Raw genomic sequence first — 15,473 nt, forward strand, 5'->3', positions numbered from 1 at the left:
TCTAGAAAAACTATTTAAAACACCAGAGAGTGAAGCAAGAAAAAGCTTCCCAAAACATAAAATTGAACAAGTGTCTGATGCAAATAAAAGTTTTCCACTGTGTATGACTGACTTGGAGTCCAAAGCAAACAAAATCTTACTATACAAAAATGGGTCTGTTAAAAAAAAAATAATGTCAACTAATACTTCAAATTTACTGCACAACCTATAGCAAATCCAAACACCAAAATAAAGTTAACATTTGATCTCCAGGCCAGTTTGGCACAGCCACTTAGTTGTCAGCCCCGCAAAATAGGCATTGCATCGTGTACTGAGGACATCACAGGTAACAGATTAAACCTCATAATGATACAGAAGATGCTAACAAAGACTCATGTGTGAAGATAAACACCAGCCATGCATCAGTATATACATAACACCAAATATTGTCCAATAAAGATACAATGAAAAAACAAACAAAAAGGAAAACAAAGAATGTTGTAGCAATCTGCCAGGAACCTATTTGTTCCAAATAGCCAAACAACTTAACCAGTTGCCATTTTAGAAAATGATAACCTTCTCTGTTAAAAAGTGCTGTTCACAAATTTGAATTTCCTTTTCTGTATATGGCCAATCCTCCTCCTCCTCCTCCTCCTCAATATCTCACAAAAGATTTTCTCTTAGGCAAAGCAAGGAAAAAGCAAAAAAACAAAACTGTTTTACAGTAGAACTCCAGCCAAAATATTCTATTTTAATTTGGAAATAGCAGGGAAGTAAGAGAGATTACAGTCTGTTTATTGTGTTGCTATGTCCTTATCTGTTTTTTTTACTTCCTGTTCGGAAAGGAAATGTTGGGAAATTACTGCCTTACAACAAAATTTAACTTTAGTATAGTGAAGAAGTGAGGTAACTGAATGTGTTTATGTGTGTGTGCCTTCATGTCCTGGTGACAAGTGCACCACCTATTTCCCGTATGGGCTTCACAGATAGATGACCACAATGGGGTCACAGACAAAAAATGTAATTTCTCACTCTTACTCACTGTGGCAGGGGGCATAGACAGGGCCAGATTTACTCTCTCTGCTGCCCCAATGCCAGGTTCCTCAATGCAGGCTGCATACAAGTGATCTTGGCGACATCGCTGAGATCACTTGTATAAGACAAGCGGCGGCTTCCCCGCTGTACATTTAGCCCTGTTTGCCCAAAGCAGGGCTAAATGTAGACAACTACTGGCCTGGCGCCCGGAACTGCATGTCACAGGTGTCGGGAGATAAGAATTCCACACCCCTGCTGCTCCTCTACTCCCTACTCCCCCGAGGCCGGGCCTCGGTTGGCCTTGTGGGAAATCCGGCCCTGGGCACAGATCTAAAGGTGTTTTGGACTTTCCTCATTTCTTTTTCTCCTTTTTCTATGCTGGCCACCAAAACGTCTACCTTTTGTTTCTTCCTTCTTTTTGTCTTTCTTTACGCATCACAGGATAATTATGCTCCTAACTTTGACTGTTTTGATTTCTGATTCCAGCACTAATGAGGGTTAACCTGTGCTCAGCTGTCTGCCAATTAAGCAGTGGCAGATTATTATATAAAATGTATAATTTCCTTGAGTTTCTGTGTCAGTTATTAATTTTATATACACAGCATATCGGCGTGTATACCTATTGATGATATTGTGTATATTGTGTTACATTTTATTATGAGTTTATGTTATATGTTGTATTATGTATGTTTAATGACTAAGAAGCCTACGTATAAATGCTTCTCTCAAGATGTGGGAAGAGAACTAAGCCTTGGGTTGCGAACCTTTTGCAAAAATGTAATAAATGCACCCGTAATTAATAAAACCAAATTGTGCATTTATTAAATGTTTGCACTGAAGCCTGAAGAGCATTGTGGGTGCAACGCATAGGCTGCTGCATTGTTTACCCCCCAGGCTCCGTACGGACCTTCTGTTATGAGGCTGAAGAAAGTAGCCAATGGACTACAAGTGGGGTGATGTAACGCATTTGTGCTCCATTGAAATCTGTGAGTCCCTCTGCCATGGTGGCAGATGTAACTTATAGTCTTTCCATTTATAGATCCCTGTTAATGGATCTGTGAACAGATGATGCTCTGAATTCAAACCAAAACAGAAGGCTACACATCCAGCTCTAAGCAGCAGGTAGAGTATATATTACTCTCCCCACACTATTGCTTTAAAGGTGGACTAAGCATTTAAAGAGCCCCATCACTCCCACAATATAAAATATTAAATAAATGTCTTCAGTTAGGCTGTGCCATATACACAACAAAAACAAACTATATATTTTAACTGAGATATATGAAATAGATTTGTAATTCTGTGTAGTTGACATGTGATTTACACCAATATGTCATACTGCACAGCCACACAAGTTACATCTATTTCCTGATTCTGAAACACAACTCCCTATACCACTTCTGCCCTAGCCTGCTCACTAGACAATAAAAGGTATCATCTCCTTGATCGAGTTCACAGAGAGGTGATCAACACGCTATAAAGCTGAACCATATAGAAGCAGGAATGAATTTCCTGGTTCTGCAGTGTGGACAAGGTAAACATCAATTGGTAAGGTACTGTAAAGAGTAAATGTATGTGTATTTAGCCGTGTGCATTGAGTTACACTTATGTTGTGGTACCCACACTCCTAACCCCCACCCGTCGGTCTAAAGATAGCCATACACTTGGTTTTTTTCTATGGACACTCAAACAAAAAAATCCCATCAGAAGATTCGATAATGCCATCTGAGTTTTGTAGAATTTATGATTATAAGACTTGATTAAGGAAAATGAATGCAGTTTCTCGAAAACCACATTCATTGTTAGAAATTCGTTCATTCGTTAAAAAAAAAAATTCCATCCTGCTTCCTCATTGTTTTTGGTCACTATGGTCATTAACTATTCAAAGAAATCAAACAATGTCCCAAAACAATTTTTTAGAACAAAATGTATAACCTGTTTCATACCCAGTGAGATCACTAATGTGCAACTTTTTTCACGCTGCCAGCCACTTGCCAAAATCTTACTGGCTGGTGCATGTACACTGCGCCCTCCATTCAATGCTTTGGGGAGTGCATACTATATGCTCTGATGGACAATAGTACAGTTATACTTTAAAGTGTATCTTAACCTAAAATAAAAAACATAAGCATAGACATAGAAGGTGTGTTATTTGCAGTACCACCAGACAAAACTAATGCAGCCGACACATGTCAGGACTGGTAAGCTACAATATATTACTTTTGTGTTATGGGTTTGGATACCCTTTAAGCCTAAGCAAGCTACCGGAGTAAAATTACAATAACTTGCAATGAATCCCCTTACAAATTAATAATAATACAATTTTTTTTTAAAGTTTTTTTTTTGCTAAATACAGAAAATATTTTCAGTCCAAATGTTTTCCTTTTATAGGGAGGAGTCCACTCCACTTTCTACAATTACAAAAATGGCAGTTCTCAAAGTAAAATTCAGCAAGACACGAAGAGGAAAACTAGCTCAAGTTTTATGGATTCTAAACTGGGTGTCTGTTGTCACTGGACTAATTATCTTCAGTCTGGGGCTCTATCTGAAGATTGAAATCAAGAAACGGAGCGAGCTGATGATAAGTAAAGACCTTCAGACGGTCCCCAACATGCTCATTGCTGTGGGCACAATCGCTTGCGTCATCAATTTCTTTGGTGGAAAGATTTGCTATGATTGCTCGGATGCCAACAAATTCTCCAGGTGGAAGCTGTTCATGCTGCCCTATATCATCTGCACCTTCTTCTTTACGTTCTGCGTGTTTGCGGGAGCCATCATGTGTTATACTATGAGGAATGAGCTGGAATCTGCTCTGTACCGTGGACTCAAAGATGCCTTAAAATATTACAAGGACACAGATATCCCTGGTCGCTGCTTCCTAAAATCTACCATTGACATGCTACAGATTGAGTTCCAATGCTGTGGGAACAATGGATTCAGAGACTGGTTTGAGATCCAGTGGAGGTCTGCTCGTTATCTGGACATGAGCTCCAAGGAAGTCATTGAGTAAGTACATTGGTTTAAAAGAATTCAAACAGTATGCATATGCATTTGTCCATATGTTCACCATCCTCATCAAATTCACCCATATAGGTTCAGGCCTCAGATTCAGACATCATGGAGCTTTTAGATCTCCAGCCTACCCAAAGTCAGAACGCGTTTTCATCCTGTTGCTTTTTAGAAGTCCTGTAAAACTTTGTACATATGCAAGGTATGGTAATAAAACATGTTGGGACTAGAATGTGGGTATACATAACTACTAAGTTCCAAAAATCAGCAGCAGTTGAAAGATATCAGATTGTAATACCTAATATTAATTTAATGGCCATAGAAAATAGCAGCTATTATGGTAATATGAGCTGAGCCAAGGAGGTAGATGGCCATAATTCTCAATCGTAAGGCCCACAAAAAATTTAAAGAGTCAAAGCACTGCCTGGCTCCAGGTAGACAAGGACAGTAAGAACTTGGTAATATCTGAATGTGAACTCAGAACTTGTATTGGTGAATGATACAGAGGGTGAGTTGGGGAACTGCATTTTTAATGACAGCACATTTACCCTGTAAACAACCAAAAACCATTATGTAAACTAGGTACTAATAACAAGCAAATAGTAGATAGGAAGTCAGTAAATGCCACAAACATAGCTATCAAGGAAACCTTTAGGACAGGAATATACCATTGTTGGCATGATTTTAAAGTCGCAATCTCCATGGCTGAAATGCCTAATCCATGAACCACTCCTTTGTGAGTCACTGACCAAGAACTTTAAATAGTCAACATCTACTACTGGCTACATACCTGTTCCAGGCCAGTGACTCACTAAGTAATGGAGCAATGATCAAGATGACAGCCCCAGACCTTACTCCTTCAAAAGCAAGTCAGCAGCAATAGCCATTAGTAAATCTAAGGTTATTAAATGTTTTACTTTGTAGCGATTTTTGTTTTTATTGTTCAATTCATCTGCATTTGCCCATGAGCTGTGGAACAAATGTGCATAGCTGTTTAGCTGCATCTAAAGCCTCAACAATTGTTCTCCAAATATAAAATAGTAGCAAAGCTATGGAAATCAGTCCTACATATCCTTGGCATCAAGTTTACATCCAGAACCATTAATTGACATATAGCGTGAAATATAGAGGCATTTATTACATATAAATGCATGTTTTAGATGTGTTCTTGTCAGTGCAGACTATTGTTACACAAGTGTACATGATTGCCTTCTGTGTACTGCACAGTATTGGTGATACATTATAATTATAGTCATCATATTTCCATATCTTGCACTGACAAGCATGAACAAGCTACAGCAGACTGCTGTATGCAAATTTGATAAATGCCTTTGTGTTTGGATTTTAGGTGTGATATTAAGCAGCTGTTCTGTATGCTTAGTTGTTTAGAGAAACTATCTGGACCTAAAAATAACCTTGTGCTTACTCTAGCCATGCCAAAGCACAGCAATTTTTCCTTTAATGTCAGCCCATGCAGCAGCATATTCTCCCTTTCCCTTTATATACCCACCAAACATATGCCAGAATTACACCACCGCAGCGTGCTGGCCCAAGAGGAATACATTAATAAATAGTACCACTAACGAAGATTCTACTAAAATGAACACACCGAGCAGCTTATTACAATTAGTCAATTTATGATGACTCAATTTTACAAAAAAAATTATAATAAATACATATACATACTGTATCTCCTCCAACCAAAGGCAATAGATATGCATATATCAGCAAAGCATTACCCTATCCCATAAAACAATTTACAATAAACAAAAACAAATAATTATAAGATAACTTCTTAAATGTCATCATCAAAATGTAAATGATGTAGAGACCTGAACAAGCAATATCTATAAATACATGCATATGCAAAAATCCCAGGGTGTTTTAAGAAAACACCCCCTCAAAAATAGCGTACTACCACATATTGCATAAGGAAAATAACACATTAAAAATAATGAAATACATAGTGTTGCAACATACAGTAAATAGCAGAAATAATTTATGTAATGTAGCTCTAAAAAAACATATCCACATATACATACCATAAATATTGTATAGAGTGAAAAAGTGCACTATATCTAATGGGGTGCTAAATTATGTAGATACAAAACTAAGAGTGCCTAATCCAGGAAGAAAACCTGAAAAGAAAAAGAAAGGAAGGAAAGGGAAATGAAGGGTAGGGGGAATGGAAAAATAGGGACAAAAAATACAAAGAATGAAAGAAAAAGAAAAATAGGAAAAAACCCCAAAAACTGGACGCCAAGGAAATAAATGTGGAAGATGACTGTACCTATAATTAAACTAGTGTAAACCCCAAACCTTAGGGCCGTACCTTTAATGTGGCAGCCAGAGGCTGTCGCCTCAGGCTGCATCTCTTTGGGTCACGTGGGGGTATGGCAGGCAGAGTGGCACGTTTGTTGTATACTGGCTGCTCTGCTACAGGATGTTTGCAGTGTGCCTGTTTCCCCCTTTCCAGCCAGAGCGTCCCACGTTCCTAACAGCCGGGTGTGGAGATGTGTAAGAGCTCTACACATCTCCCCACCCAGCTCTTAACAACCTGGGACTCTCTGGCTGGTGAGGGGACGACAGGCACACCTGCCCCCACCCCCCAACCTGACCCAATGAGATGCCACCTCATTATAGGGATGGCACTCAACAAGGCCCACCAACCTACACAGCTGCCACAAGCAAAGAAAAATACCCAGTACTTCTGAGTATGGGGGAGCATGAGACAACTCTGATGCTTGGTGAATGGCCACTCGGACATCCAGTGCTGTCACATGAGGCCAGGAGGAAAGTCCTAAGTTCTGTTGAACTCCCAACTTAGAGCTTACATGGGGCGGCTTCTCCTCACTCTTGCTCCTGCTGCTGTGCTGAGCTCTGCATAGGCAAACCACAGGTTCACATGAAATGAGAAATAAATCCTGGAGAGAGTAGTAAAAGGAGAGGACTAGGGATGTTCAGATACAAGTTCAGATACCAGTGCCGATACTTGGCATTTTGACAAAAACTACCAGGGTTACAGCGGTCCCTGGCGCTCCACCACTGCCTGAAATCATTAGTCTGTATTGTTTTAGAAAAACTGTCACATGACACTAAGGAAAAATGTATCAGTAATTGAATCTCTGCGTACTTGGACAAGTATTAGTACTTGGTCTGTACAAAACGGTATTGGTACATCCCTAATAAATTATATATATAGATCTATACATAGATCTATATATAGATCTATGCATAGATCTATATATAGATACACATGTAGATCTATATATATATATACTGTATATAGATATATATATCTATATACACATATATATATATATATATATATAACAAATCACACATTAAAACAGGGATGCACAAATCCCAGGACCCCCGTATGTTCCTTAAAAATGACAGTGGCCTCCTAACTTTTGAATTTTTTTCTAGTCTAGTCTTTGAGCTGGTAAAGTATCTGTAGTTGTACTTGTACCAAGTACAGTACTTGGTATCTGAATATCCCTAGAGAGGATACTTACCTGCTTTGTATGTGTCTCTGCCTTGTCATCTTCCACAGCAAGGTGTTGCTTCCTTCATACAGAAAACGCTGCACAATTAGGTTGGTGGCAAGAAGGCGATAGCTCTCTCATCCAGCTGGTGAGGAAACACCACATGCAAGCAAGTGCATGTTTCACCTTCCCACTTTGTTCTCTAAAGCAATTCTGACCGCCGACTTCTCATTAACAAAATTGTTACTGTGTCATTGACCATGAAGGTGGATATACACAGAAAAGGTAACACACCTGCTATTTATTAGGTATCATTAGGTTTCCTATAATGTGAGCTGGGTGTCCTGTGTTGGGTTTATTTGTGGAGTTTGACTTAATTAGACTATTTATCAGGATTATGATCCTCACCTTCTGCCCTGCTCACCTTCTGTCTGACCTTGGCTTGAGAAATCTGTCTGTTTTCTATTTCCCGACTTGGCACAGCATCTTGATCCAGACCATGTCTACAGTTATCTCCCTGATAGCTTTCCCATTACGTCATTCGGATTACATACACCAGGGCATAAGCCAGTAGGCATATCATGCCTTAAGGAACTCTGCTAAGTGTATTAAATAGTCACATAGTATAACCCCATCAAGATTTTAGGACAAATCCTTTTAGTATAAAAAAAAATGCATTGGATCTTTATACTAACTTGTATGGCCCAATTGATGACTCCGCAACACAGCTATAAATAAAACCAGGGTCTAGGGAAATCACTTCAGAAGCCATTGATGTTTAGGTCATAACTGTAGGTCTGAAACAGCAAAGGGTCGGATGCAGTGAGACCATTGGACTTACACAAAGTGCAGCACTCCTTCTCGTCAGCATAATCCAAGTAAAGGTCTTTTTAGCTGGGCCTGGGAGGGTGATTAACAAAATTAATTTTTATTAATTATAGTATTGGAGCTGAGACTTCAATTGGAGTTTAAGTACATGCAAAAAAATGTAAACACTGCTTTTCCTCACCATGTCATCGCTGACCAGTTCTGCTTCCATAATTACACCTTCTGCAACGTAAGTTTCACTATTGGTTAGTATGAGCAGGGCAGCCATCAGGGGGGTACGGCAGATAATCATGTAAGGGGCCCGGGCATCCCCCCAGGATCAAATGGTACCGGGCCGCACAGTTTCAGTGCGGTCCGGTCCTGCAATATGGGGCAGTGCAGGGTCCCGGTGTTCGAACACCGGGGCCCCGCACTGCCGGCGGGCTACACAGTGAGGGGGCGGGTCCTGTGACTCACCTCCCCTCCCGGCCACGTCCATAGTAACAGGAGGCGGGAGGCGAGGTGAGTCACAGGAGGCGTGTGTGTGTCACACGTCCCGCCCCCTGCAGTGCACACATCAAAACTCCCTGGCTGGGTAAGTCCAAGTGCCAGCGCGGGGGGGGTTGGGGGTGGAAGGGGGCGAATTGTAGTTTTTTTTATTGTCTCGTTTAGGAACCTATAAGTGATGTATCTCTGTAATAAAAACATATGTAATCTCCATGAAACGGGGGCCCCGGCCTAAAGCCGTGTAAGGGGCCCTAAAATTTCTGATGGCTGCCCTGAGTATGAGTTTATGAGGGGGCCAGCACAGACACACTGAGTTTGTCGGGTCCTGGGTTTACATATTAGCTGTTCTTTCACTCCAATGAAAGTAGATATAGAAAGTAAACCTGTCGCTAACCTGGTAACTGGTCATGTGATAAATAAGTGCACAAGCTGAAGTTACGTTTAGTAAAAACACATGTCTTTGTGATAAGTAGATCCAGAAATACTGTATATGTGCTGCCAAGTCATATGCAAATCTCAGCCTTGTAGCCCATTCACACCTGTCCTTTTTCATGTCGCAAACTCATGAATTACGCTGCCCCATTACAGGTACCTATTCCACGTTTCGAAAGTTTTAGGAACCATAGATCAGACATACTTATTAATTTAGATATATCTATTTAACAACACAACTGAGTACCCCAGTACCATACCTCCCCACCCCTTTCTTTACTCGCTCTCAACCCCTGCACCCTAAACTTTCTTAGTTACCATTTAGCTTTCAACAGGGACACTACTAAATACTATTTCCTACAGCGAAGAAGCAAAGCCCATAGCCAGAACACAACCTTTTATTTGACTTACTTAGTAACAACATTCAGAACAACAACAATATGGCCCCCCTTACAAATACTTCCTCCTTATTGGTTGTGCTCTCATAGAAAACCACACACACCTTAACATAGGTAACATCTTAAACTCCCTGGCAGTCTGATTATTTCCTTTTTTTTTTCATCTTTTGTTTCTATTGTTTTCTCGTTTTTTTACTTTTAAATACCGCCGGTTCTGCCCCCTGCGACGCGGACTCTCGCAAGGGACGGAACCCGTAAGACGGATGCCCGCATCTGCCGGAGGACACAGCGGGGATCGTGGACAAGGTAACGTGCTGTGTAATCCTGAGTGTCGCTCGGGGTTACAGCTTTTGGTAATGAAAATTAACCACACTCCGGATTACCGCCAGGGAGGTTACAGTAGAACTATGGCCTCTTCAAAAATAAAAAGTGCTGCAGCACTTAATTATATGCACATCTGCACTTTTAGTTTTCTTAGTCCACTAACACAGCTTTCCTGTGATGGTGTGGCAAGTATGCTGCACTGCTTCTGAATTCAGGGTTTCCACTCTCATGTAGGCTGTGCTTGTTTGCACAGTAGTGGAATGAAAAACTATTGCAGGTGTGGGACCACCAATATTGTGATTGCTGATTCATAAGTCTGTATCTTGTCAGTCAGGACCTGGCCATACCTAGTCCTGTCCAATGCTTTATGATAGGCAGCACTGTCTCTGTTGCTGAAACCCTCCCAATGTGAGCTGCAGTGTCTGGGAGGAGGTGCATGGAAGACACAAATTAAGAAAGATATGTCTTAGTCAGGGAAGGTAAAGGAACTTTTTTTGTTAAATGTATGTTACTTGCTTACTTAGATAGTAATTAAATTTGCTGCTTTTTTTAGACTGTCATTGGATTCCTTTAGGCGTACTATAACTATAGTCAGTGCATAATGGACACTCTGAATAAATGCTTGTTTTTTTTTACTGTAGATATGCAAGAATCTACTTGATGGCTCTGTTACCTGTATGTAGAAACAGAAAATGCATTTCAAGTATAAATCCCATTATTTCCTATAGAACTGGTTCACATCTATGCACTGCAGTTTAGTGTTAAATGGAAAGGGAAACTATATGGGCCTTTTCACACCTACAGTATGCATGTGTGATTCCACACACAGTGCAACACACAAGGAACAGTGTGAATCCAGCCTTACAAGGAGGAATGCCATTCTTTCCTGTGTTGCTGGTTCAGATCTATGCACAGCAGTATTGTGTATTTTGAAAGGAAATCTGCATGGGACTATCCATACCTACACATGTAGGTTACCACATGCAGTGCAATGCACACAAAACAGTGTGAATCAAGTCTAAATGATGAGCCTCATTAATGGTCAATGACACTGTCCATGACATTGAAGAACTAAAAATGAAACAGGAAGGGGTGGGGCTTCCTGAAACACTGAACATAGAAAATTTGCCAGTAAATCTATAAGTTACTTATCTGTATTTGATCTACAACCACGGACAACTAACAGGTAAAAATGTAAAAACCCCCAAAAAAGTGTAGACTAAAAATTTGTTTGTTACTAAAACTGTATTGTGATGTCCAAAGAATCAGTGAATTAGTTTACCAATGGTATATTTATTATAATGTGTGACCAATTTTCTTTTTGCAGTCGTTTTAAAAGCAATGTGGATGGAAAATATTTACTAGATGGAGTTCCTTTTAGCTGTTGCAACCCCAATTCCCCTCGTCCCTGCATCCAGTATCAGATCACCAACAATTCTGCTCACTACAACTATGACTACCTGGCAGAAGAGCTGAACATCTGGCTCCGTGGCTGCAGGGAGGCTCTACTGGACTACTACGATCAACTCATGCAGACTATTGGTCTTACTGTCCTCATTGTATGGCTCTTTGAAGTAAGTCTGCTCTGCCATCTTAAACAGATTCCACTTTTATTTCTGTGTGAACTAGAAAAGAGAGGAATTTAAACTTGTGTATAAATAATATCTAAAGTGAATTACTGTATCATTTATTTTTCCACCCTGGTCTTATTTGTAGACATGTGCACTGCCAATAAATTCATTTAGTTTCGTTTCGTTTTAAATTCGGATTTGTGTTATTTGGTTTTTCGGGATTCGGGTGTGAAAGTCAATTCGGATTCGGAATTCGGATTCGGATGAAATTCGGTAGCGGTAGTTCGAACATTCGTTTCATTTTCGGTTCTTATTCGTTTCCTTCGTTCGTTTGCAGCAAAGTGACATTTTAGGGGGAATTTTTTTTTCTCCTTCTCTAATGTCACTTTGCTCCAACGAACGAAACGAATAAGAAACGAATAAGAACCGAAAACGAAACGAACGTTCGAACTACCGCTACCGAATTTCCGAAATGGAAATTCGGATTCGTTTGCATTCGTTATGTCTGTAATTCGGAATTCGGATACATCCGAATGTCCGAATTTCCGAAAATTCGTCCGAATTTCGATTCGGAACGAAACGAATCGCACATGTCTACTTATTTGCATTTATTGAAAACGATTCCCACGAGTACCTGAATAAGTCCCACACATAGTAGGGTTTCTTCATTTGAAATCAATTTCTGCTTATATAAACTATAATATCTAACAGTATATATTAAAGTTTTGGATAGAGTAGGTAAGGATACATTTTATAGCTGTCTGTGTCCACACTAGGTAGATTCATCTTCTCAGTTTGTCTTGGTGACCACTATCACCCAGAAAGAAAGCATTGGAAAATCCAACAATCTAGAGTTGTTATCGGAAAAAAAGGTATGATTAAAGGAGCACTATGAGGTGAGTGAAAATCACTCATCCTCATAGTTCGAGCCGACATGTGACAATTAAACTGTCACACGTCGACTCAATAGATCGGGAAGTGAGCGAACGCATACTGTCGCTCGCCCATTTCTCGATCATCTCACTGCAGAGAGCTGTGACTGTCAGTCACCGCTCCCCACAGGGATTCCCCCCTCTGATCTTTCAGTGCTGACTGGAGGTACGGACGGGGGAGAGGGGCGGGTACAGCTGGCTCTGCCCCTAGATAGGCTGAGCCAGCTGTCACTCACGCAGCTGGGTGGCACTCAACAGCATTGTCAGGATCCGTCCCGGCTGCGGCTGTCTCAGTATACCGTGAGTTGTAGGTCGTGATATACTGAGCTTTGGGTCAGGGGAGGACACTAGTATATGTGCTCCCATGACCATTAAGAGAACTATGGGGAAAAACACTTACCCCATAGTTCTCTTTTAAATATTCCAATAGGGACATATGTTACAGTGACAGCTAAGAGAATAGTTCCTTCCATTTCTATAATATCTCCTCACTTCCTGCTGTGTCCCAAAGGGAAAGGAAATCTTTTTACCAGGACAGAGACACTGTCACTGTGTGCTTTGACCATGTTCCTTGTTCTGTGCAAAGACTTGAGCTCTGTATGCCTTAAATGGTTTTAACACCAAAATCAAAAAGGATCGTTTGATGTTGTAGTACAGATGTAAGAATAACAATGGTGGTACATTGCACCCATTGAACCACTGCAGATTTAAAGTTTTAATGATGCCTACAAACACAGTGTGATGACATGGTGATCAGTTTATAAGTTAAATGTGTATTGGTGTTGGGTTATGTTTGAGTGCGTTATGCTGTGTGACCTGGTTATGGAAAGAGTATTAGCACCATCCCTCGTTATCTCCCATTGTTCTCTGAGGGAGCTCAGAACAATGACATTCTGGCCAGGCTGTCTGGAGTTCGTTAGCAGGTGGACACCTGTGGTGTTGAGCAGACCGATGGTCTGGGAGGGGAGGGGGATGTGATGGGATTATATTCTGATCTGATCACTTGCTGTATATAAGTTTGTGCAGTTGCTCAATAAAGCAGAGTTTGTTTACCCTACACTCGAGCCTTGGCTAGTGACTGGGGAAACTGGGAGCTACAGATCTTCAGGTTTCAATATCTCCTCAGCAAGGAAGAAGACAGCGGCGGACATACTCATCCTGAGTACGGGGGTCCGTCACACACAGGATTAATTTTGTTTGGCCTGACCGGGCAAAAAAAAAACCTAGATTGGATTGAACTAGGTTAGATTATCCAAAGTGATTTCCATGAAGACTGACCAGCAATGATAGTGACTAAGTGTTCCTTTTCCCAGCTCCATAGGCACAGACATGTACTGTATGTTTAGCCAATTCAGACATGCATGTTTGTTGGACGATCCTTTGTACCAAAGTATTTTGTTATTGAGTACGAGCACTGAAATTAACATTTCGGTAATCACTGATACCAAGTACTGATACCAGTACTTCTGCTAGCATGGTACCGGCGTCCTGGCCAATCAGGAAGCCATGCACCGGAAGCCAGATCCATGCCGAATAGCATGGATCTGGCTTCCGGGGCAATCAAGAAGCGAGGCGGTGGGTAATGAAACGGTGCCCAGCTTCCTGATTCCCCTTGATACCATGACATCATGATAATATCACATTTTGTGGACTCTGTATGGTCTTTGGATAAGTAATCAATATTGTTGGTATCTTTATAAGGGAGGTCTTGATTATATGCCACAATATGAAGGAAGGATCACAGTTTTAAGTGTTTTATTATGCACAAACTTTCTTTTATATTTTTGTATAAAATAAAGATGTAATCTTAACCTACTTCTGTGCTAGGTCAGTGGTGTTTTTGATACCTGAAAAGCCCTTATCTTTGCCGCATTATTAAACATTTCCTCTATGGGTGTGCTATCGCTTTTGCTCCATTATTATTCCCAAATTCTACATAAAGGGTTTACAGTAGTTTAATTTTGCATGTGGAAATATTTAGAAAGGTTGCATCATGACTGTGAACTGCAGTATTTTCAATGTATATATTTGGCAATATCCAAATAATGTTTACATGCTACTGCTGTAATATACAGATTGTATTACCACCAATATACTTGATTTATGTTTTTACATTAGTATTAGCAACCATACAATGGCCGTTCACTCTTTTTGTTTCCTACAGCTCTCAGTGCTCACTGGTGTACGGTACCTTCAGACTGCCATGGAAAATGTGCTGGTATTAGGAGACCCTGAAAGTGAATCCCACGGATGGCTACTGGAGAACAGCTGTATGGAAACTGCTAAACACAATTTTGAAATCATCAAAAATCTGGGTAAAGTCAACCAGATCTCCAGCCTTTCGGGGAAATCTGATCCAAATGTGGATATACCAAGAGCAGATTATGGCCCAGATAATGTTCCACCAGACTCCATCCCCACAGTTAGCTGACCACAGCATGGGTAATGCTAACTACAGCCAACAAGACTGATTACATTTTGCATTGCAAAAGCTGTTTTATGACGTTGTAAGGAAGTGTGTGTATTTGGCTGGAAAACATTTACAAAAGAACTAAATTAATGCACTTGGATTGGATGCACCTCTTGAAGCAACAGCAATAAGACTGATGTATTTAAGTAATACATTGAGATGGTTGTTGGATGAGGTTAGAATTAATGTGTAGGGGAACTCTGTGATACTAGAGTCACATGAAATGAATGTAAATTTTACATGGAGTTAATAAAAAACAAATGTGAATCACGTAATGAAAATGTATAGAATATGTACGTTTTCTATGACTGATATGTTAGAATTGCAAGTCTATGGGGCTCATCTTTCTGCATCTCCTGGCTGGGAGATGGAGGTAGACGAACCCCATAGAAGTCTATGGGGCACTACTGTGCAGGTGCGGCCAGCAGAGAGAGGACTTCAACGCAGGATGTAAACAATCATGTGAGGCCACAGGCATCAGATCTCAGTAAGTATTCACTTGTGAAGTGGGGGCATATGTT

The 15,473-nt window shown here is 40.5% G+C and overlaps 1 protein-coding gene across 1 annotated transcript; it reads left to right on the forward strand.

Annotated features, from left to right (window-relative positions):
• The first annotated feature begins 3,439 nt into the window (after positions 1-3,439).
• LOC108793919 (photoreceptor outer segment membrane glycoprotein 2-like) lies at positions 3,440-14,913 on the forward strand. The gene is made up of 3 exons (XM_018564879.1): positions 3,440-4,020; positions 11,307-11,553; positions 14,647-14,913. The coding sequence occupies exons 1-3, from the start codon at positions 3,440-3,442 to the stop codon at positions 14,911-14,913; spliced, it is 1,095 nt and encodes a 364-aa protein (XP_018420381.1).
• Positions 14,914-15,473: the final 560 nt, after the last annotated feature.

The sequence above is a fragment of the Nanorana parkeri genome, unplaced genomic scaffold (genome assembly GCF_000935625.1).
Source record: "Nanorana parkeri isolate BGI_ZX_2015 unplaced genomic scaffold, ASM93562v1 scaffold791, whole genome shotgun sequence".
NCBI lineage: Eukaryota > Metazoa > Chordata > Amphibia > Anura > Dicroglossidae > Nanorana > Nanorana parkeri.